The sequence below is a fragment of the Vidua chalybeata genome (assembly GCF_026979565.1).
Source record: "Vidua chalybeata isolate OUT-0048 chromosome 33 unlocalized genomic scaffold, bVidCha1 merged haplotype SUPER_33_unloc_2, whole genome shotgun sequence".
NCBI lineage: Eukaryota > Metazoa > Chordata > Aves > Passeriformes > Viduidae > Vidua > Vidua chalybeata.
This window is the reverse complement of record NW_026530292.1, coordinates 79,073-98,485: the sequence shown is the minus strand read 5'-3', so window position 1 is coordinate 98,485 and position 19,413 is coordinate 79,073. Positions and strand designations below refer to the sequence as shown.

Genomic DNA, 19,413 nt, shown 5'->3' with positions numbered 1-19,413 from the left:
GCCCGAGATCCAGGCCAACCCAAAAGCAAAACCCCTGCCCCCAAAACCCGCAGAACGAGCCCCAAATCCCAGCTGACCCAGACGTGCCCCGAGGTGGAAACGGGAGTTTTTATTATGGGGAGGGGGATTTGAGATCCCCCCCGATAAAACACTGAACGGCAAAAGGAGAAGGGAAAAAAAAAACAAGGAAAAAAAAAAAAAAAGAAAAAAAGGAAAAAAAAAAAAAAAAAAAAAAGAAAACCAAAGGCCCCAAAAGGGGCGGGGCTTGGGCCCGTGTCCGTGTGGAGAAGGATCCAGGTGTGCCAGCAGCGTCCAGCTGTGCCCAGGTGATGCCCCAGCTGTCCCCAGCGTGTCCCCGGGTGCCACAGCGCAATCCAGGTGGCCCAGGTGACGTCCTGGGTGGCCCAGGTGTCCCAGCACGAGCCAGGTGTCCCCGGGGTGTCCCCAGCTGTCCCAGGTGTTGTCTCTAGATGTCACAGCACGATCCAGGTGTGCCCAGGTGTGCCCAGGTGTCACAGCACGATCCAGGTGTAGCGCTCGTTGTCCGCCAGAACCTTCAGGGAACAGCCTGGGGGGGGGGGGTGGGGGGGAAAGCAGCGATGGGGGGGGGGCAGGGAGACCCCAAGCCCAGGCACGACCCCCCCCCCCAAATCACCCAGGACCCTCCCCCCACCCCCAGAACCCCTCCCAGATGTCCCCAAACTCCTCCAGGACCCCCTCAGTCCCCCCCAAACTCCTCCAGGGACCCCCAAACTCCTCGAGGACCCCCCCAGCCCTTCCAGGACCCCCCAAATTCCTCCAGGACCCTCCCAGACCCCCCCCAAACTCCTCCAGACCCCCCCCAGGGACCTCCAGCAACCCCCCCAAACTCCTCCAGGTTCCTCCCAGCCCCCCCCAGGGACCCCCCAAACTCCTCCAGGTCCCCCCCAGCCCCCCCCCAGGGACCCCCCAAACTCCTCCAGGTCCCCCCCAGCCCCCCCCAAATTCCTCCAGGTCCCCCCCAAATTCCTCCAGGTCCCCCCCAGGGACCCCCCCAAACTCCTCCAGGTCCCCCCCAGCCCCCCCCCAAATTCCTCCAGGTCCCCCCCAAACTCCTCCAGGTCCCCCCCCCCCCCCCCCCAGGGACCCCCCAAACTCCTCCAGGTCCCCCCCAGCCCCCCCCCCCCCAAACTCCTCCAGGTCCCCCCCAGCCCCCCCCAAACTCCTCCAGGTCCCCCCCAAATTCCTCCAGGTCCCCCCCAAACTCCTCCAGGTCCCCCCCAAATTCCTCCAGGTCCCCCCCAAACTCCTCCAGGTCCCCCCCAAACTCCTCCAGGTCCCCCCCAGCCCCCCCCAAACTCCTCCAGGTCCCCCCCAAATTCCTCCAGGTCCCCCCCAGCCCCCCCCAAACTCCTCCAGGTCCCCCCCAGCCCCCCCCCAGGGACCCCCAAACTCCTCCAGGTCCCCCCCAGCCCCCCCCAGGGACCCCCCCAAACTCCTCCAGGTCCCCCCCAACCCCCCCCAGGGACCCCCAAACTCCCCCCCAGCCCCACCCTTGTGCAGGGCCTCGTTGGTCATCCTGTGCACGCCGCGGCCGGGCCCCTCGGGCACGAGCCAGCGCATCACCGTGTCCACGCAGCCCTTGCGGTACGAGCTCCACACGCTGCCGCTGCCACGGCGGGTTGGGGGGCTGCCCGGACCCCCGGGCACCCCCCAGAGCGACCCCGGGCACCCCCAGACCCCCCCCCCTCCAGAGGGACCCCGGGGTCCCCACGGGCGCTGCGGCCCCGCAGGGTTTGGGGCACCCCGAGAGCAGGCGATGCTGAGGGGGGCTCGGGGTGGTTTGGGGGGGGTCTGGGGGGATTTTGGGGAGGTTTGGGGGGGTTTTGGGAGGTTTGGGGGGGTTCAGGCAGGTTTGGGAAGGGAGTTGGGGGGGGGGCTCAGGGTGGGTCACAGAGGGTTTGGGGAAGGGTCCCTGAGCCCCTCCAGGACCACAAAAGTGCTCCAGAGGGGGCTCACCCGGCACCCCCAGAATGGAACCAGCCCCCCCAAACCCACCCGAGCACCCCAAATCCCCCCCAGACCCCCTCAACCCCCTCCCAGTCCCCCAAAACACCCTAAAATCCCCCCAGACCCCCTAAACCACCCCCAGCCCCTAAAACCACCCCAAAATCCCCCCCAGACCCCCTAAACCACCCCGAAATCCACCCCAGACCCCCTAAACCACCCCAAAATTCCCCCCAGACCCCCTAAACCACCCCAAAATTCCCCCCAGACCCCCTAAACCACCCCAAAATCCCCTACAGGCCCCCTAAACCACCCCAAAATCCACCCCAGACCCCCTAAACTACCCCAAAATCCCCCCAGACCTCCTAAACTACCCCAAAATCCCCCCCAGACCCCCTAAACCACCCCAAAATCCCCTACAGGCCCCCTAAACTACCCCAAAATTCCCCCAGACCTCCTAAACTACCCCAAAATCCCCCCCAGACCCCCTAAACCACCCCAAAATCCCCTGCAGGCCCCCTGAACTACCCCAAATCCCCCGCAGGCCCCCTAAACCACCCCAAAATTCCCCCCAGACCCCCTAAACCACCCCAAAATCCCCCCCAGACCCCCTGAACCACACCAAAATCCCCTGCAGGCCCCCTAAACCACCCCAAAATCCCGTTCCCCCTCACCTGGTCTGCCCCTTGACCTCAGTCAGGTCCCCCACCCCCACGGTGGTGAAGGTGCCACTGTTGAGGTCCCAGGCCACCTTGAGGCTCGTGTGGTACGTCCTGGGGCTACCAAGGGGTTGGGGGGGGGGGGGGGGTCAGCACTGAGTGGGGGGGGGGGGGCTCTGTGGGGTTTTGGGGACCCCCACCCCACCCCCACCCCTCTCACCGGAGCTGCCCCTGCTCGTCGGGGGAGGGGAAGGCCAGCAGCAGCAGCCCGATGTTGATCACCACCTGGTTGGTCTCGGGGCACACCTGGGGGCACACAGGGGGGGAGTTTTGGGGTACCCGGGGCTCCCATGAGGGTCTCCGTGGGGTTTTGGGGTCCCATGGGGGTCCCACAGGGGTCTGTGTGGGTTGTTGGGGGGGGTTTTGGGGTACCCAGGGGTCCCATGGGGTCTGGGTGGGTCCTCAGGGGAGTTTTGGGGTCCCATGGGGGTCTGGGTGAGTCCTGGGTGTTCTCAGGGGGTTTCTGGGTGAACTGGGGGGGCTCTCTGGGTGGTCTCTGGGGTCTCTGAGTGCCCTCAGGGGTCTCTGGGTGGTCTCTGGGGTCTCTGGGTGCTCTGGGGGGCTCTCTGGGGTCTCAGTGGTCTCTGGGTGCTCTGGGGGTCTCTCTGGGTGCTCTGGGGGGCTCTCTGGGGTCTCTGGGTGCTCTGGGGGGCTCTCTGGGTGCTCTGGGGGTCTCTCTGGGGTCTCTCTGGGGTCTCTGGGTGCTCTGGGGGCTCTCTGGGTGCTCTGGGGGGCTCTCTGGGGTCTCGGGGCTCTCCGGGGGTCTCCTGGGGGGTCCCAGGGGCTCTCGGGGGCCCCCACCTCGAGGATGACGATGTCGTAGTCGCTGAAGGAGCAGAACTGGCGGGCCCAGGCGGCGTCGTTGCGGATCACCTCGTTGATGACGTACTCGAAGTCCAGCGTCAGCTGCTCCACCGTCAGGTACTGCCCCTGCACGGGGCGGGGGGGCCCGGGAGGGGTCACCGCGGCCCTGCCCACCCCCCCCGGCGGCCTCTTGGGGGTCCCCTGCGGGCTGTGGGGTCCCCCCCGAGCCCCACCTGGGCCGTGGCTCGCTCCCGCAGCGGCCTCAGGCTGCGGCCGCTCAGGTCGGTCACCACGAAGGGCAGCGAGATCTTGTCATCCTCCAGCTCTGGGGGGGCGGGGGGGCGCAGGGGGTCACCCCAAAAACGGGGAGCGCCCCCAGCCCCCCCCCGGGACCCCCCCCCCCCAGCCCCCCCACTCACCCTCGGGGGGCTCCCCGGGCTCCAGCACGTAGCGCAGTTTGGTGTAGTTGACGTAGCCGGGCTCGGGGGGGGTCCCGGGCGGGTGAGGGTCCCCCGGGGGGCTACCGGGCACTGTGGGGGGGGTCTCGGGGTGGGGGGGCCCGCGGGGGGAGGGCGGGGGGTCGTCCCCCCCCTCGCCGTGAGCCCCCCCGGGCCCTCCCCCGGCGCCCTGAGCCCTCCGGAACAGGTCGGCCACGAACTCCTTGGCTTTGGCTACCGCCAGGGAAGGGGGGGCCGGGGGCAGCTCGGGGGTTTGGGGGGGTCCCGGGGGGGGCGGCGCGGCCGGGGGGGCGCCCCCAGACCCCTCTGGCTGCTGGGGGGGCTCTGGGGGGGCGCTGTCCCCACTCCGGTCGGGGCCTGGAAGGTTCCGGCGCTTGTAGAGGATCTGCTGGGAGCTGCTGTCACCTGGGGGGGTGCGGGGGTCAGGGGGGGCTCGGGAGATTTTGGGGGGTCCCACAGGGGGGGTGCAGGGGCCAGGGGGGTCCGGGAGATTGTGGGGGTCCCAGGGGGTCCCGAGGGGGTTCGGGGGTCCCGAGGAGGTTCAGGGGGTCCCGAGGGGGTTCGGGGGGTCCCGAGGGGGTCCCGAGGGGGTCCCGAGGGGGTTCAGGGGGTCCCGAGGAGGTTCAGGGGGTCCCAGGGGGTCCCGAGGGGGTTCAGGGGGTCCCGAGGAGGTTCAGGGGGTCCCAGGGGGTCCCGGGGGGGTTCAGGGAGTCCCGAGGGGGTTTGGGGGTCCCAGGGGGTCCCGAGGGGGTTCGGGGGGTCCCGAGGGGGTTGGGGGGTCCCGAGGGGGTTCGGGGGGTCCCGGGGGGGTTCAGGGAGTCCCGAGGGGGTTGGGGGGTCCCAGGGAGTCCCGAGTGGGTTTGGGGGTCCCGAGGAGGTTCAGGGGGTCCCAGGGGGTCCCGAGGGGGTTGGGGGGTCCCGAGGGGGTTCGGGGGGTCCCGGGGGGGTTCAGGGAGTCCCGAGGGGGTTGGGGGGTCCCAGGGGGTCCCGGGGGGGTTCGGGGGGGCCGCGGTACCCGCGGGGTGCACGGCGATGGCGCAGGCCACCAGGGAGAAGCTGGTGTTGAGCAGCACGACGTGGTCCTTGCGCAGCTGGAAGGCGGGCTGGAAGGTGGGGAAGGGGTACACCACCTGGAACTTGGTGTGCAGCAGGAAGCCGTGGCGCAGGCAGGCGGGGGGGGCCTCACCTGGGGGCGTGGGGGGGGGGGGGGGGGGTCAGGGGGGGCCACCCCGCGTCGGGGAACCCCAAATTCCCACCCCCCCCCCAAAAAAAAAAAAAAAACAAAACAAAAAACCCCGAATCGATCGTAGCAGGGGAATCGCCAGCCCGGGGCTCAGGGGGCTGCAGAGGGTCTGGGGTCTCACCGGGGGTCTCAGGGGGTCTCTCAGGGGGCCTCAGGGGTCTGGGGTCTCCCAGGGGGTCTCTCAGGGGGTCTCGGGGGCCTGGGCTCTCACCGGGGCTCTCCCCGGGGGTCTCAGGGGGTCTCTCAGGGGGTCTCAGGGGTCTGGGGTCTCACCAGGGGTCTCAGGGGTCTGGGCTCTCACCGGGGGTGTCAGGGGGTCTCTCAGGGGTCTGGGGTCTCTCAGGGGGTCTCGGGGGCCTGGGCTCTCACCGGGGGTCTCAGGGGGTCCCTCAGGGGGTCTCAGGGGTCTGGGGTCTCTCCGGGGGTCTCTCAGGGGGTCTCAGGGGTCTGGGCTCTCCCCGGGAGTCTCAGGGGGTCTCTCAGGGGGTCTCAGGGGTCTGGGGTCTCCCAGGGGGTCTCGGGCTCTCACCGGGGGTCTCGCTGGCCCGGCGGCAGGCCGCGCAGTGCCGCGGCGGGGGCACGGCCACGGCGCTGACGTAGATGTCGCGGTGGTTCTCGTCGCTCATCAGCATCATGTTCACCTGCAGCCCCGGCGCCGAGCGCGTGCTGGGGACACGGGGGGACAGCGGCGTCACCCGGGCTCGCCCGGGCACACCTGGGCACAGCTGGGCACACCCGGGCACACCCAGCACACCTGGGCACACCTGGGCACACCTGGGCACACCCGGGCACGCCTGGGCACAGCTGGGCACAGCCAGGCACAGCCAGCACACCTGGGCACACCCGGGCACACCCAGCACACCTGGGCACACCCAGCACACCTGGGCACGCCCGGGCACAGCTGGGCACACCTGGGCACACCCAGCACACCTGGGCACACCCAGCACACCTGGGCACGCCTGGGCACAGCTGGGCACAGCCAGGCACAGCCAGCACACCTGGGCACACCCGGGCACACCCAGCACACCTGGGCACACCCAGGCACAGCCAGGGTGCCCGGCCAGGGGAGGTGCCACCCACTTGAAGCCGAAGACGATGACCTTGTCGCTGTCCCCGGGCCACTCGCACACCGTCAGGTAAAGGTCGCTGTAGATCTCCTCGTCCTGGAACAGCCGCACCTGGCGCACCTGGGGGGGCACGGGCGGCACCGAGGCGTCCCCTGAGGGTCCCCAAGGTGTCCCTTGGTGCCCCCTGGGCGTGCCCTGGCTGTCCCCAGGGTCCCTGGTTATCCCCTGGTTGTCCCCAGGGTTTCTCTGGCTGTCCCTTGGCTGTCCCCAGACATCCCCAGGTCTCCCCAGACATCCCCAACTGTCCCCAGTGTCCCCAGCTGTCCCCAGGTGTCCCCAGTGTCTCCAGGTGTCCCCAGGTGTCCCCAGACATCCCCAGACATCCCCAGTGTCCCCAGCTGTCCCCAGTGTCCCCAGGTGTCCCCAGTGTCCTCAGGTGTCCCCAGCTGTCCCCAGACATCCCCAGGTGTCTCCAGGTGTCCCCAGCTGTCCCTTGGCTGTCCCCAGGTGTCCCCAGACATCCCCAGTGTCTCCAGGTGCCCCCAGTGTCTCCAGGTGTCCCCAGCTGTCCCCAGACATCCCCAGGTGTCCCCAGGTGTCCCCAGTGTCCCCATCTGTCCCCATGTCCCCATGTCCCCAGCTGTCCCCAGCTGTCCCCATGTCCCCATGTCCCCATATCCCCAGTGTCCCCATGTCCCCATGTCCCCATGTCCCCATGTCCCCATGTCCCCATGTCCCCAGCACTGTCCCCATGTCCCCATGTCCCCATGTCCCCATGTCCCCGTGTCCCCGTGTCCCCATGTCCCCAGCACTGTCCCCATGTCCCCATGTCCCCATGTCCCCATGTCCCCATGTCCCCAGCTGTCCCCAGCTGTCCCCATGTCCCCATATCCCCAGTGTCCCCATGTCCCCATGTCCCCAGCACTGTCCCCATGTCCCCAGCTGTCCCCATGTCCCCATGTCCCCGTGTCCCCGTGTCCCCGGTGTCCCGGAGCCGTACCAGGCGCAGCTTGCTGTGCACGTTGAACTCCCACCAGTACAGGTGGTACAGGTAGAAGGAGAAGTCGTCGTCCCCGGAGCTGCTGGTGTAGGACAGGACGTAGCGGCCGCACTTGGAGAAACCCAGGAAGATGTGCCTGGGGGGACACGGGGGGACCCCAGAACGGGGCAGGGAGGGGACAAAGGGACCCCAGAACGGGGCAGGGAGGGGACAAAGGCACACACAGAGCGAGGGTCACTCCAGAGGCCCCGCGCAGATGGGGACCCCTGAAGATTTAGGATCCCTCCTGCACATTTGGGGTCCCCTCATACAGACTTGGGGTCCCCCTAGCAGATTTGGGATCCCTCCCTGCAGATTTGGGGTCCCCCTGTACAGATTTACGGTCCCCCTGTACAGATTTGGGGTCCCTCCCTGCAGATTTGGGGTCCCCCTGTACAGATTTGGGGTCCCTCCCTGCAGATTTGGGGTCTCCCTAACACATTTGGGGTGCCCCCCTGCAGATTTCAGGTGCCCCTGTACAGATTTGGGATCCCTCTAACGGACTTGGGGTCTCCCTGTACAGATTTGGGGTCCCCCCTCACCCTGCCCACAGAAACTCCTCGTCCACGATGCTCTTGAGGGTGACGCAGACGCGCGGCGGAAGCTTCCGGAACAGTCGGGGCGAGAGCTGCCCGCTGAGCTGGGGGGCACAGGACGGGGGGGCAGGGTCAGGGACCCCCAAAATCCAGGGCAGAGCTGAGCTGGGGGGCACTGCTGGGTCAGGGACCCCCAAAGTCTCCCCCCAGCACCCCCACAGCGGCCCCTGAGATGGGGGGGGGTCCCACAGAGCCCCCCGCAGCCCCTGAGAGACCCCAAACCCCTGAGAGACCCCCAAAACACCTCAGAGACCACCAAAACGCCTCAGAAACCCCCAAACACCTCAGAGACACCCCCAAACCCCTCAGAGACCCCCGCCCAAAGCCCTCAGAGGCCCCCAAACCCCTCAGAGAGCCCCAAATCCCTCAGAGACACCCCCCCAAACCAGAGTTCCCCCCTCAGCTCCCCCCACCCCACCCCCTCCAGCTCCGGGACCCTCCAGCATGTCCGCATCGCCCTCAGAGCCCCCCTCAGAGGCCCCCGCCACGTCCCAGCCCCGCGTCCCCTCAGCCGCCCCCTCACAGCGACCCCCCCCCCCACACACCCCCCGTCCCTCAGCCCCCCCACCGCCCCCCTCAGCCCTCCCCGCTCACCCGCACGCGGTCGAGCTGCCTCACGAGGTGCTCTCGGCGGCCTCGGGGTGCAGCCCCGGGCCCGGCCCCCCCCCGCCGCCCCCCGTTTCCCCCCGGGGCCGCCCCGCTCCGCTTTCGAGCTCGGCGCCATTTTCCCGGACCGGCCGCTTCCGGCGCGCCGCACACCGCCCTGGCCCCGCCCACGCCGCGCTCCTAGTGGTCGCTGTTGCACCGCCCGCGCAGCTCATTGGTCGGATCATCCGTCGATCGCCGGCGCGCCCCGCCTCCACGCGGAGATACGACCAATGGGAATCCGACGGCCGCAATACGATTGGCTGCTGCCCGCGCCCGTCTGTTCTGGCGGGGTTGCCATGGAGACGAGGCAGCGCGGAGGCGGGGCACAGCGGTGGGCGTGGCCGTTGCCCTGATTGACAACTGGGAGGCGCACCGGGAGTAACCAAAATCCACACTTTTCTTCTTAAAAGCTTTATCGTAATTATAATTATAATTAATTATATTAGTCTTTGAGAACGCCCGGAACAGCCCCTCCCCTACAGGCACTTGGGGGGGATCCGCTTTGGTGGGGGGGACATGGAGGGGGGGGAAAAGTGCTTAGGGGGGACACGCGGACCCTAAAACTGGCGGGCGGGGGGGGGGGGGTCGGCGTCACCCTAAAATTGGGAGGTTTGTGTCACCCTAAAACTGGGGGGGGGGGGGGGGGGCCGGTGTCACCCGAAAATTGGGGGGGGTCAGTGTCAACCTGAAATTGGGGGGGCGGGGGTCACTATCACCCTGAAATGGGAAGGGGTCGGTGTCACCCTAAAACTGGGGGGCTCATTATCACCCTGAATTTGGGGGGGGGGGTCAGTGTCACCCTGTCATTGCGGGGGGGTCATTGTCACCCCGGGGGGGGGGGGATGTAGCAGCTCTGATCCCTGTGATTGTCACAGTGGGCATTGGGGGGGGGGGGGGGGATGTCCCCAGAGCCCCCCCCAGAATGGGGTGGGGGGGGTCTCTGAACCTCCCCAAAACCCCACTTGGAGTGGTGGGGGGGGGGGGGGGGCAAAGCCGGGGGGGGGCTCATCCACGGAGCTTTCGGAGCTGGAAGAGAAGAGGACAGTGAGGAAGGGGTGGGGGGGGTCTGGGGGACCCCCAAATTTCACCCCCCCCCCCCCCCCCGCGGGGTCCTCACCTCGCTCTCCACCAGGTTCCGTTTGTACAGAGCCTCCTTGGCTGCCTCCTGTGGGGTGAGGGAATGAGGGGGGGGCCCCAAAAAAGCCCCCAGGGGGGTTTGGGGGTCACATCAGCAATTTGGGGGTCATCAGGGTGGGGGGGGGGGCAACAGGACTTGGGGGTCACATCAGGAATTCGGGGGAGTCACAGGAACTGGAAGGATGTCAAGGACTGGGGGTGGTCCAGGATTTTTGGAGGGGGGGGGGATCACCAGGATTTGGGGGTGTCCAGGAGGGTTTAGGGGTGGGGATTAAGGATTTTTGGGGCGGGACCACCAGAATTTGGGGGTGGTGCAGGATTTTTGGGGTGGGAGCACCCGAATCTGGGGGTGTCCTGGCGGGTCTGGGGGTGGTGCAGGATTTTTGGGGCAGGACCTCCAGAATTTGGGGGTGGTGCAGGATTTTTGGGGTGGGAGCACCCAAATCTGGGGGTGTCCTGGCGGGTCTGGGGGTGGTGCAGGATTTTTGGGGCGGGACCACCAGAATTTGGGTGTGGTGCAGGATTTTTGGGGTGGGAGCACCCGAATCTGGGGGTGTCCTGGCGGGTCTGGGGGTGGTGCAGGATTTTTGGGGCGGGACCTCCAGAATTTGGGGGTGGTGCAGGATTTTTGGGGTGGGAGCACCCGAATCTGGGGGTGGTGCAGGATTTTTGGGGTGGGAGCACCAGAATTTGGGGGTGGTGCAGGATTTTTGGGGCAGGACCTCCAGAACCTGGGGGTGTCCTGGCGGGTCTGGGGGTGGTGCAGGATTTTTGGGGCGGGACCTCCAGAATTTGGGGGTGGTGCAGGATTTTTGGGGTGGGAGCACCCGAATCTGGGGGTGGTGCAGGATTTTTGGGGTGGGAGCACCAGAATTTGGGGGTGGTGCAGGATTTTTGGGGCAGGACCTCCAGAACCTGGGGGTGTCCTGGCGGGTCTGGGGGTGGTGCAGGATTTTTGGGGCGGGACCACCCGGATCTGGGGGTGCCCCGGCGGGTCTGGGGGCGCTGCCCGGGCCCAGCGGGGCCGCTGTGGGTCTCACCCGCTCTCCCTGGGTCCCGAGGCGCCGCGCGGCTTCCGTGTAGAGCCGCAGGTGCCGCTCCAGGTGCTCCGCGTACTCTGCACGGCGGGAAAAGCCGGGGTAACGCAGCGGGAAAAATCCCGGATAAAGGAGGATCTGGGGGGCTCAGCGCAGCCCCCCCAAGTCTCACCCGTGCGGAAGTGGGGGTCCCCCCCCTGCAGCCGCGCCCGCAGCCCCTGGATGCGCCGGAGCAGATCCTGGTGCTGCTGCCGCAGCTCGGGGGGCACCGGGCGCCCGGCGCGGCCCAACGGCACCATCTGGGGAGGGGGCAGAGCGCCACAAACCGGGGGTCAGGGGCATCCCCGGGGGCTCCCCGGCTCCCCAAAGCGCCGCCAGCGCCCCCTCACCTTCCGTTCCAGGCGCTCCCGGTCGAACAGCAGCAGGTGGAGGCTCGGCAGCGTCGGGAGCGATCTGGGAAAAGGGAGCGGGGCGGGGATGGGGACGCCTGGAAAAGCCAGAGTGGCTCCGGGATATTGGAGGAGGGGAATGGGGGGGTCCCAGAGCTTCCCACCCCCAATTCCCAGCCGCATTCCCACCCTGCTTGTCCCGCCGGGAATCGCCGGTGTTGCCCGTTCCCGGTCCTCACCTGCTGCTCCCGTCCTTCGTGGCCGCCACGCTCGGTTTGGGAACGGCGACCTGAGCGGGAGGAGCTCCGGGTTAGCCCGGGCTGATCGCCCCAGGACGATCCCGCGGGGCCCCGGGGGGTTCCCGGGGGGTTCCCGGTGGTTCCCGGCACTCACCGTGGCCTCAGCCGCCGGTTCCAGCACCAGCCAGCGCTCGGAGCGCGGCTCCAGCTGCCGCTGCGCCCCCAGGGGCTCCCGGATCCGCACCCAGACCTCCAGCCGCCCGCCCGTGCGGCGCCGCCCGTCCAGCAGCTGCGGACACCGGGAACGGCGGGGACGGCGGGAATGGCGGGGAACGGTGGGAATGACGGGGAACAGTGGGAATGACGGGGAACAGTGGGAATGGTGGGGAACGGTGGGAATGGTGGGGAACAGTGGGAATGACAGGGAACAGTGGGAATGACGGGGAACAGTGGGAATGGTGGGGAACAGTGGGAATGACAGGGAACAGTGGGAATGGTGGGGAACAGTGGGAATGACGGGGAACAGTGGGAATGGTGGGGGATGGTGGGAATGACGGGGAACAGTGGGAATGACAGGGAACAGTGGGAATGGTGGGGAATGGTGGAATGACGGGGAACAGTGGGAATGGTGGGGGATGGTGGGAATGACAGGGAGCAGTGGGAATGACGGGGAACGGTGGGAATGGTGGGGAACGGTGGGAATGGTGGGGGATGGTGGGAATGACAGGGAACAGTGGGAATGGTGGGGAACAGTGGGAATGGTGGGGAACAGTGGGAATGACGGGGAACAGTGGGAATGACAGGGAACAGTGGGAATGGTGGGGGATGGTGGGAATGACAGGGAACAGTGGGAATGGTGGGGAACAGTGGGAATGACGGGGAACAGTGGGAATGACAGGGAACAGTGGGAATGGTGGGGGACAGTGGGAATGACGGGGAACGGTGGGAATGGTGGGGAACAGTGGGAATGGTGGGGAACGGTGGGAATGGTGGGGAACGGTGGGAATGACGGGGAACAGTGGGAATGGTGGGGAACGGTGGGAATGGTGGGAATGACTGGGAAAGGCGAGAATGATGGGGGACGGTGGGAATGGTGGGGGACGGTATTTGCGACTGGGAACGGCGGGAATGACTGGGAACAGTGGGAATGGTGGGGGACAGTGAGTGTGACTGGAAATGGGGTGGGAATGGTGGGGAATGGTGGGAATGGGGGGGCTGGGAGCAGGAATGAGAGCCCAGGGAACGCTCGGAAGGGGAAGGGGCACAGCTGGGACCACGAGGATGGAGGAAGGGGCACGCCTGGGACCTGGGGAGTTTCGGGATCGGAAATCTCCTCGACAGGAGGAGGAATCTCCTCCTCCCCTCACCTCCAGCTGCTCCCGGAGCTCGCAGCTCCCCTCCAGCCCCTCGAGGCGCAGCTGCGCCGAGCCCAGAGCCCGCTCCGGCCGGAACAGCCCCCTGCGGGTCGGGGCGAGCGGTCGGGATCGCTGGGAGCCGGCCGCGATCCCGGGGTGGCGTCAAAAGGAATCCCCGCCCCACGAATGCCCCGGAAAAAAATCCCAATTCCTGCACTCCAGAGGCACCTCTCACCCCATCTTTACCCCGGTACTTGTGGATTTTCCAGCTCGTGATCCGGGTTTTCTGCGCTCTTCTCTGTATTTTCTATTTCCTGTGCCGTTTTGTGTATTTTCTGCCTTGTTTTCTCTATTTCCCGTATTATTTTCTGTATTTCCCTTTGCATTTTCTGGGTTATTTTCTCTATTTCCCATTGTATTTCCTATTTTATTTTCTCTATTTCCCACTGTATTTCCTGTGTTACTTTCTCTGTTTCCCACTGCATTTTCTGTGTTATTTTCTGTATTTTCCATTGTATTTTCTCTATTTCCCATGTCATTTCCTGCATTTCCCCCTCTATTTCTCACAACTCCCACGCCGTTTTCCCCACTTTTCCTATCCCCTACTCCCCTTTTCCTCTTCCCCACCCCCTCCCCAAAATCCCCCCTACCCTTTCTGGGTCACCTCCAGCCTGATCCCGCGGGAGCTCAGGAGCCTCCGCAGCCCCCGGTGCCCCCGGAGCAGCCGCAGCCGGAACCGCGCCCGGAATTCTGGGGAGGGGGCGCAGAATCAGGGGACGACCCTCGGGGACATCCCTGGCCCCCGGGGCGCCCCCAGGCCCCCCCCAAAATCCCGGGATTTACCGGGACAATCCGTGCTCTTCACCACGTTGGTCTTGTCCCGCTGGGCCTCCTCCTGTGGGGAGGGGGGTCAGGGATAACTTGGGGGGGTCCCTGAGTGTTTGGGACATTTTGGGGTCACCAGGACAATTTGGGGAGGGTCCCCGAGTATTTGGGACATTTTGGGGTCACTCACCGCGCTGGGGTGGGGGAACTCGAAGCGCACGAAGGTGTCCAGGTCACCTGGGGCCACACCTGGTTGGGGGGGGGGGGGGACACACACACAGGGCACCAGGTGTGCAGGAGCCTCACCTGCCCCAGGCCCCTCCCCGTTCCCAGTTCTCCCAGTCTCTCACCTGGGGGCACTGGGAGGCCGATCCCTCTCTCTATCCCCAGCTCCAGGTCGCTGCTGCTCAGCTCTGGGAACATCCTGCAGGTGAAGGTGGGGGAAAGGGGGGAGAACCTGTCAGACCTCCCCCAGGTGGTGCCACCCCCCCACCCAGGTGTGCCCCCCCCTTTCCGTCCCAGATGTTCCCCACCCCGGATGTGCCCACCCAGGTGTGCCCCCCACCCCCCAGGTGTGCCCCCCAGGTGCTCCCCAGGTGTGCCCCCCCCTCACTTGACGACACTGAAGGTTCTCTGCTCGTAGCGGGGTTTCGGGGGGGGCCCCCCCCGGCTGTGCTCCCTCCTCAGGGTCTCCATGTGCTGCCGGCATTCCTCGGCCAGCGCCTCACACCTGGGGGGACACACCTGGACAGGTGAGCCCACCCCCCCCCCCTTCATCCCAGCACGGGCATTCCCCCCTCCCAGGATCAGCCTCCTCTTCCTCAGAGGAAGGGGAGGAGGAAGAGGAAGGTCCTGCCTCCCCCCCCAGCCCAAATCTCACCTGGTGGTCTCTGAGATGTTCCCCAGGTGAGCGAATTGTCGGGAATAGGTGAGGCACATCTGGGGGGGCAACGGGAGGGGAGGAAGAGGAGGAGGAGAATGAAAAAGCAGAAAAAAAGGAAAGGAAAGGAAAGGAAAGGAAAGGAAAGGAAAGGAAAGGAAAGGAAAGGAAAGGAAAGGAAAGGAAAGGAAAGGAAAGGAAAGGAAAGGAAAGGAAAGGAAAGGAAAGGAAAGGAAAGGAAAGGAAAGGAAAGGAAAGGAAAGGAAAGGAAAGGAAAGGAAAGGAAAGGAAAGGAAAGGAAAGGAAAGGAAAGGAAAGGAAAGGAAAGGAAAGGAAAGGAAAGGAAAGGAAAGGAAAGGAAAGGAAAGGAAAGGAAAATTAAAAAATACAAAAGGAAAAAAGAGAAAAGGGAAAAGGAGAAAAAGGAAGAAAAAGAGGAAAAAGGAGTCAAGGAAGAGGGACAAGAAGGGGAAAAGGAGGAAGAGAGAGAAGTTTTCCACATCCATCCATTATCCTGGAGCCCCCCTCTCGGGGGTGCTCCCCAGCTCCCCTCAATTCTTGGGGACACTCCCATTTTTTGGGATACCACCCCACTTTTTAGGGCTTCCCCCTTTTTTGGGCTATCACCCCCACCTGGTGCTGCCTCCTCAGAGCCCCGGCCAGCTGCAGGAAGGTCTTGGCAACCTCGGGGGCCATCGGGACGCCCCGGGCCGGGCCCAGCTCGAACTCAGCCCCGTCCAGCGGCACCTCCGGGACCTGCGGCAGGGATTTGGGGATCCCGCGGGATCCTGCGGGATCCGAACCCCCGAGGGGGCGGGATCTGGGCCGGACAGACGGACGGACAGCTCACCTGGGCGATGTCCACGGGGAGCCCCCCGCGGGCGGCCCCGATGAGCCCCTCGACGCCCTTGGCGCGCCGCAGCAGCAGCTTGGCTCCCTCCAGGTCGTTGCGGCGCTTGGCGCGCAGCGCGGCCTGCGCCAGCTGCCGGCGCCGCAGCTCCAGGAACTCCAGCTGCTGCTGGGCTGGCAGGGGGCACGGGGGTCAGGGGGGGCCCTCACCCCGCTGGGAGGGGGTCAGGGGGCGCCCTGACCCCCCCCATCCCCGCCCCCCAGACCCTCCTGTTACCTTTCCCAGCGGGTTTGGGAGCCGGTTGGGAATTCCGGGCTGGCTGTTTGGGAGGGGGCGCAGGGGGAGCGCTGGGCTGGACCTGGAGAAGGCGGGGGATGAGAATCACTGGGCCCTGGACCCTCCTGCCCCCCCCCAAAAAATCCTACCTTGGTGTCCTCCTTTTGCTTTTCTTCCTCCTCCTCTTCCTCCTGCTCCGGCGCCGTCAGCCTCAAGGCCGCCTCCAGCATCCCAGAGATGCTGGGCTCTGCTGGGTTCTCCGTGCCCTGGATGGGGGGGAAGCCTGGAAAAGGGGGGGACCCCGGTGGGAACGGGACCTTCCCGACCCCCCCACGCCCCCCCCGGGGGTCAGGGAGAGGGAACGTACCCGGGGGAACCGGCAGCTCCGAGAGATCCACGGCTTTGCCGGCGCTGTGGGCACGGAGGGCGGCCTGGTATTGCTGGGGAGGGGGCACAGGGGGGTCAGGGGGCACCCAGAGGGGGACTGGGAGCACTGGGGACAGACTGGGAGCACCCACAGAGGAGGACTGGTGTCATTGTGGGGACACTGGGACTAGATGCTGTTCTGGGACTGGGATCCCCGCTCTGGGACTGGGATCTTTATTCTAGGGTTGGGATCCCAGCTCTGGGCTGCAGCTCTGGGACTGGGATCCCCGCTCTGGGACTGGGATCTTTATTCTAGGGTTGGGATCCCAGCTCCGGGGTGCAGCTCTGGGACTGGGATCTTTATTCTAGGGTTGGGATCCCAGCTCTGGGGTGCAGCTCTGGGACTGGGATCTTTATTCTAGGGTTGGGATCCCAGCTCCGGGGTGCAGCTCTGGGACTGGGATCTTTATTCTAGGGTTGGGATCCCAGCTCCGGGGTGCAGCTCTGGGACTGGGGTCCCCGCTCTGGGCTGCAGCCCTCCCACCTTGACGATCCTCTCGTGCATCCGAGCCTTCCTGGCGTCCCCGCTGTCCTTGGCCTGGCCCGCGGCCGCCCGGTACCGCTCCATGCGCTGCTCCAGCGCCTCCCGCACGTCCCGCGGCGCCCGGGGGGGCTCTGGGGTGGGCAAAAACGGGAAAATCCCAACAAATCCCCCTTTTCCTCCCTGTTCCCCCTCCCAGGAGGGAGCTGACCTGGGCTGGTGGCCGGTGGATCCCTCGCTGGCGGATCCCTCGCTGGCGGATCCCTCGCTGGCAGATCCCTCGGCTCCTCTGGCTGTGGATCTGCAGGAAAGGAGCAGCCAGATCCCACCAGGACCCCCAAAACGGGGGGGTTTGAACGGGGGGGTTCCACCCTTTCCATCGGGGTCAGGGTCTCACCCGGGGCTGGCGGAGCCCGGCCTTGCCCCAGCGCCTCCAGCTGCGCCTCCAGCCTCTGGAAAACCACAGGAAAATGGGAATTCTGGGGAAGAGGAGGGGATCTGGGGGGGATTCCGGGAATCCTGGGCGTACCTTGGCCGCCCTGAAGTGCTCCAGGGCCACGGCATTGTCCCCACGGCGTTTGGCCGCCAGAGCTTCCTTCTGCAGCTCCTGGAGGCGCAGCCGGAGCGCCGGCACCGAGCCGGGATCCGGGCAGGGATCCGGGGCTGGGGGAGGCTGCGGAGGGGCAGGGGGCTGCGCTGGGGGCTCAGGGCTCACGGGGGGAGGCGGCCCAGGGGTCCCACCAGCCTTCCCCAGAGCCACAGGAGGAGGAATCTCGGCCTGGTCGATCGGCTTCCCGCTCCGCACGGACTCCAGCATCTGCTCCAGGGTCTGGGGGGAAAAGGGGAGCGGGGGAAAAGGGTGAAAATCTGGGGGAAAGGGGTGAAATGGGGGCAGAGCGTGGAAAAACAGGGCGAAAATGGGATCTGCAGCCAGAAAATGGGATAACACTCAGGACCGAAGGAAAGGAAACGGATGGGGTAGAAAATAAGGGGGTGACATGGAATAATAATAGGGAATAATTGGAATATTAATAACGGAATATGGGGAATTAAATGGGATTTCGTTGTCATGAAACCGGTCAGAACTGGGAAAAGTCAAATAAAAGTGCGCTCAGAACTGGGAAACGTGGGATAAAAGTGGGCTCAGAACTGGGAAAAACAGCACAAAACTGCTCAGATTCAGGCCAAACTGGTTCAGAACTGTGACAAGCTGCTCAATATTTGGGAAAAACAGCAGGAACCCAGGGTCACCCCAAGGGCTTGAAGGGCAGAGGTGAGGCCAGGGCAGCCGAAGCCCCGATTTCAGGGGTTTGGATTCACCTTGAGGCCGCGCTGGAGGCGCCGGAGCCGGGCCCCGCTGCTCCCGTTGCTGCTCCCGTTGCTGCCCAGCGCGGCCCGGTAGAGCTCCGCCCGCTCCTCCAGCTCGGCCAGCAGCGCCCCCGCGGGTGCGGGATCCTGCGGGAACACCCGGCAGCAGCACTGGGAACAGCGGGAGCAGCAGGAGCCCCGGATCACCGGGAGCCCTTCCGGAATCCACCCTGGGATCGGGATTGGGATGGGCACTGGGATCACCCCGGCCGTACCTGCGGGGTCTCTGCACCCGCTGCGCTCCCGGACTCCTCCTCCAGCACCTCCTGCAGCTCTGCCTGCTCAGGGATCCCGGGAATCAGCCTGGCCAGGACCCCCTTTTCCAGGCTCAGGGATCCCGGGAATCAGCCTGGCCAGGATCCCCTTTTCCAGGCTCAGGGATCCCGGGAATCAGCATGGCCAGGATCCCCTTTTCCAGGCTCAGGGATCCCGGGAATCAGCATGGCCAGGATCCCCTTTTCCAGGCTCAGGGATCCCGGGAATCAGCCTGGCCAGGATCCCCTTTTCCAGGCTCAGGGATCCCGGGAATCAGCCTGGCCAGGATCCCCTTTTCCAGGCTCAGGGATCCCGGGAATCAGCATGGCCAGGATCCCCTTTTCCAGGCTCAGCACCTCCCCCCTCACCAGCAGCTCCTCCTCGTTCTCCAGATCTTCCTCCCCTTCCTCCTCCTCTTCCTCCGGGGGGTCCCGCAGGCAGAGCCGGGCCAGGGCCTCCACTGCTGCCAGATCTAGGGTGGGAACAGGGTGGGTCACAAACCGATTTTGGGGGGGAGTTGATCCCCGTTCGAGGGGGAGGGGAGGGGGATTCACCTCGCGGGGGGGGTTGGGGTGGTGCCCCCCGCTCCGGCGCCTCCCGGCCCCCCAGCAGCAGCAGCAGCTCCGCCTCCAGCGCCGCGTCCCCGTCACCGCCGGCATCCCCCGGGCTCCTCCCGGCGCCGGGATCCGCCAGCAGCCCCATCTGGGGAGGGGGCGACAGCGCTGAGGGGATCCCGCGATCGCCCCCCCCAGATCCAGGGATCCCCCAGAGTGTTCGAGGGGGAGGAGGGGAGGATGGGACCCCCCGGCACCCAGAGCAGGGCGGCCCGGGGGTCACACGCACCTGCCTGGCCGTGGCGGCGCCCCGGCCCGGGACCCTCCCGGCTCGGCTCATGGCTCCGCGTCCCGCCGGGCCGGGCTGGGGAGGGGGAACACGGCGAGACCCCCGCCCTCAGCTGGACCCGAGCCCCACCCCGGTCTCCTCCGAGCCACCTTTAGCGCCCCAATCCCCTCCCAGAGCCCCCCCCAAAAGATCTCGGTGTCCCCCCCGCCCCTCACAAGGCCCCGGTCGCGCCCCACAAGGCCCCATGGCGCCTTTTGCCCCCTCCCAGAGCACCCCACAAGGCACCGTCACCGCCCAGCTGCCCGCAGCCCCTCACCCCCCGATTCAGGTGACCCCAGCGCTCCCGGTTATCCCGGTTTATCCCGGTTTATCCCGGTTTATCCAGGTTTATCCTCACTCACTTCCTGCTCCGCCGGTCGCTGTCAACACCCCGCGCTTTACAGCACCGCCGTCGCAAAAGCCGCTGTCGTAAAAACAGCTCTGCGGTCGCGT

General features: G+C 66.2%; 2 protein-coding genes across 4 annotated transcripts; both read right to left on the bottom strand.

Annotated features, from left to right (window-relative positions):
- Window positions 1-98: 98 nt before the first annotated feature.
- Window positions 99-8,636, bottom strand: DCAF15 (DDB1 and CUL4 associated factor 15). The gene is given in 14 exon segments (XM_053933095.1): window positions 99-568; window positions 1,533-1,648; window positions 2,661-2,765; window positions 2,866-2,951; window positions 3,507-3,635; window positions 3,743-3,834; window positions 3,929-4,372; window positions 4,983-5,153; window positions 5,740-5,876; window positions 6,291-6,397; window positions 7,278-7,413; window positions 7,859-7,956; window positions 8,507-8,579; window positions 8,581-8,636. Coding segments are annotated over 14 exon segments (1,806 nt in total). The 3' UTR covers window positions 99-512.
- Window positions 8,637-9,207: 571 nt separating this feature from the next.
- CC2D1A (coiled-coil and C2 domain containing 1A) lies at window positions 9,208-19,372 on the bottom strand. 3 transcript variants are annotated; one of them, XM_053933086.1, is made up of 29 exons: window positions 19,323-19,372; window positions 18,922-18,996; window positions 18,633-18,780; window positions 18,447-18,550; window positions 18,039-18,101; window positions 17,776-17,910; window positions 16,985-17,284; window positions 16,853-16,907; window positions 16,667-16,756; window positions 16,459-16,589; window positions 15,916-15,988; window positions 15,698-15,831; window positions 15,549-15,630; window positions 15,273-15,445; window positions 15,056-15,178; window positions 14,423-14,481; window positions 14,156-14,272; window positions 13,893-13,966; window positions 13,733-13,791; window positions 13,561-13,612; window positions 13,368-13,467; window positions 12,730-12,820; window positions 11,517-11,651; window positions 11,363-11,412; window positions 11,124-11,187; window positions 10,907-11,033; window positions 10,738-10,814; window positions 9,678-9,725; window positions 9,460-9,586 (listed from the first exon to the last, which is right to left on the bottom strand). In XM_053933086.1, the coding sequence occupies exons 2-29, from the start codon at window positions 18,970-18,972 to the stop codon at window positions 9,566-9,568; spliced, it is 2,736 nt and encodes a 911-aa protein (XP_053789061.1). In that variant the 5' UTR covers window positions 18,973-18,996; window positions 19,323-19,372; the 3' UTR covers window positions 9,460-9,565. The 3 variants fall into 3 exon arrangements, 2 of the variants coding, with proteins under 2 accessions (XP_053789060.1, XP_053789061.1); XM_053933085.1 differs by having other exon boundaries at window positions 9,208-9,586; window positions 10,738-11,033; XR_008428864.1 differs by lacking the exons at window positions 9,460-9,586; window positions 9,678-9,725; window positions 10,738-10,814; window positions 10,907-11,033 and having other exon boundaries at window positions 11,149-11,187; window positions 13,382-13,467.
- Window positions 19,373-19,413: the final 41 nt, after the last annotated feature.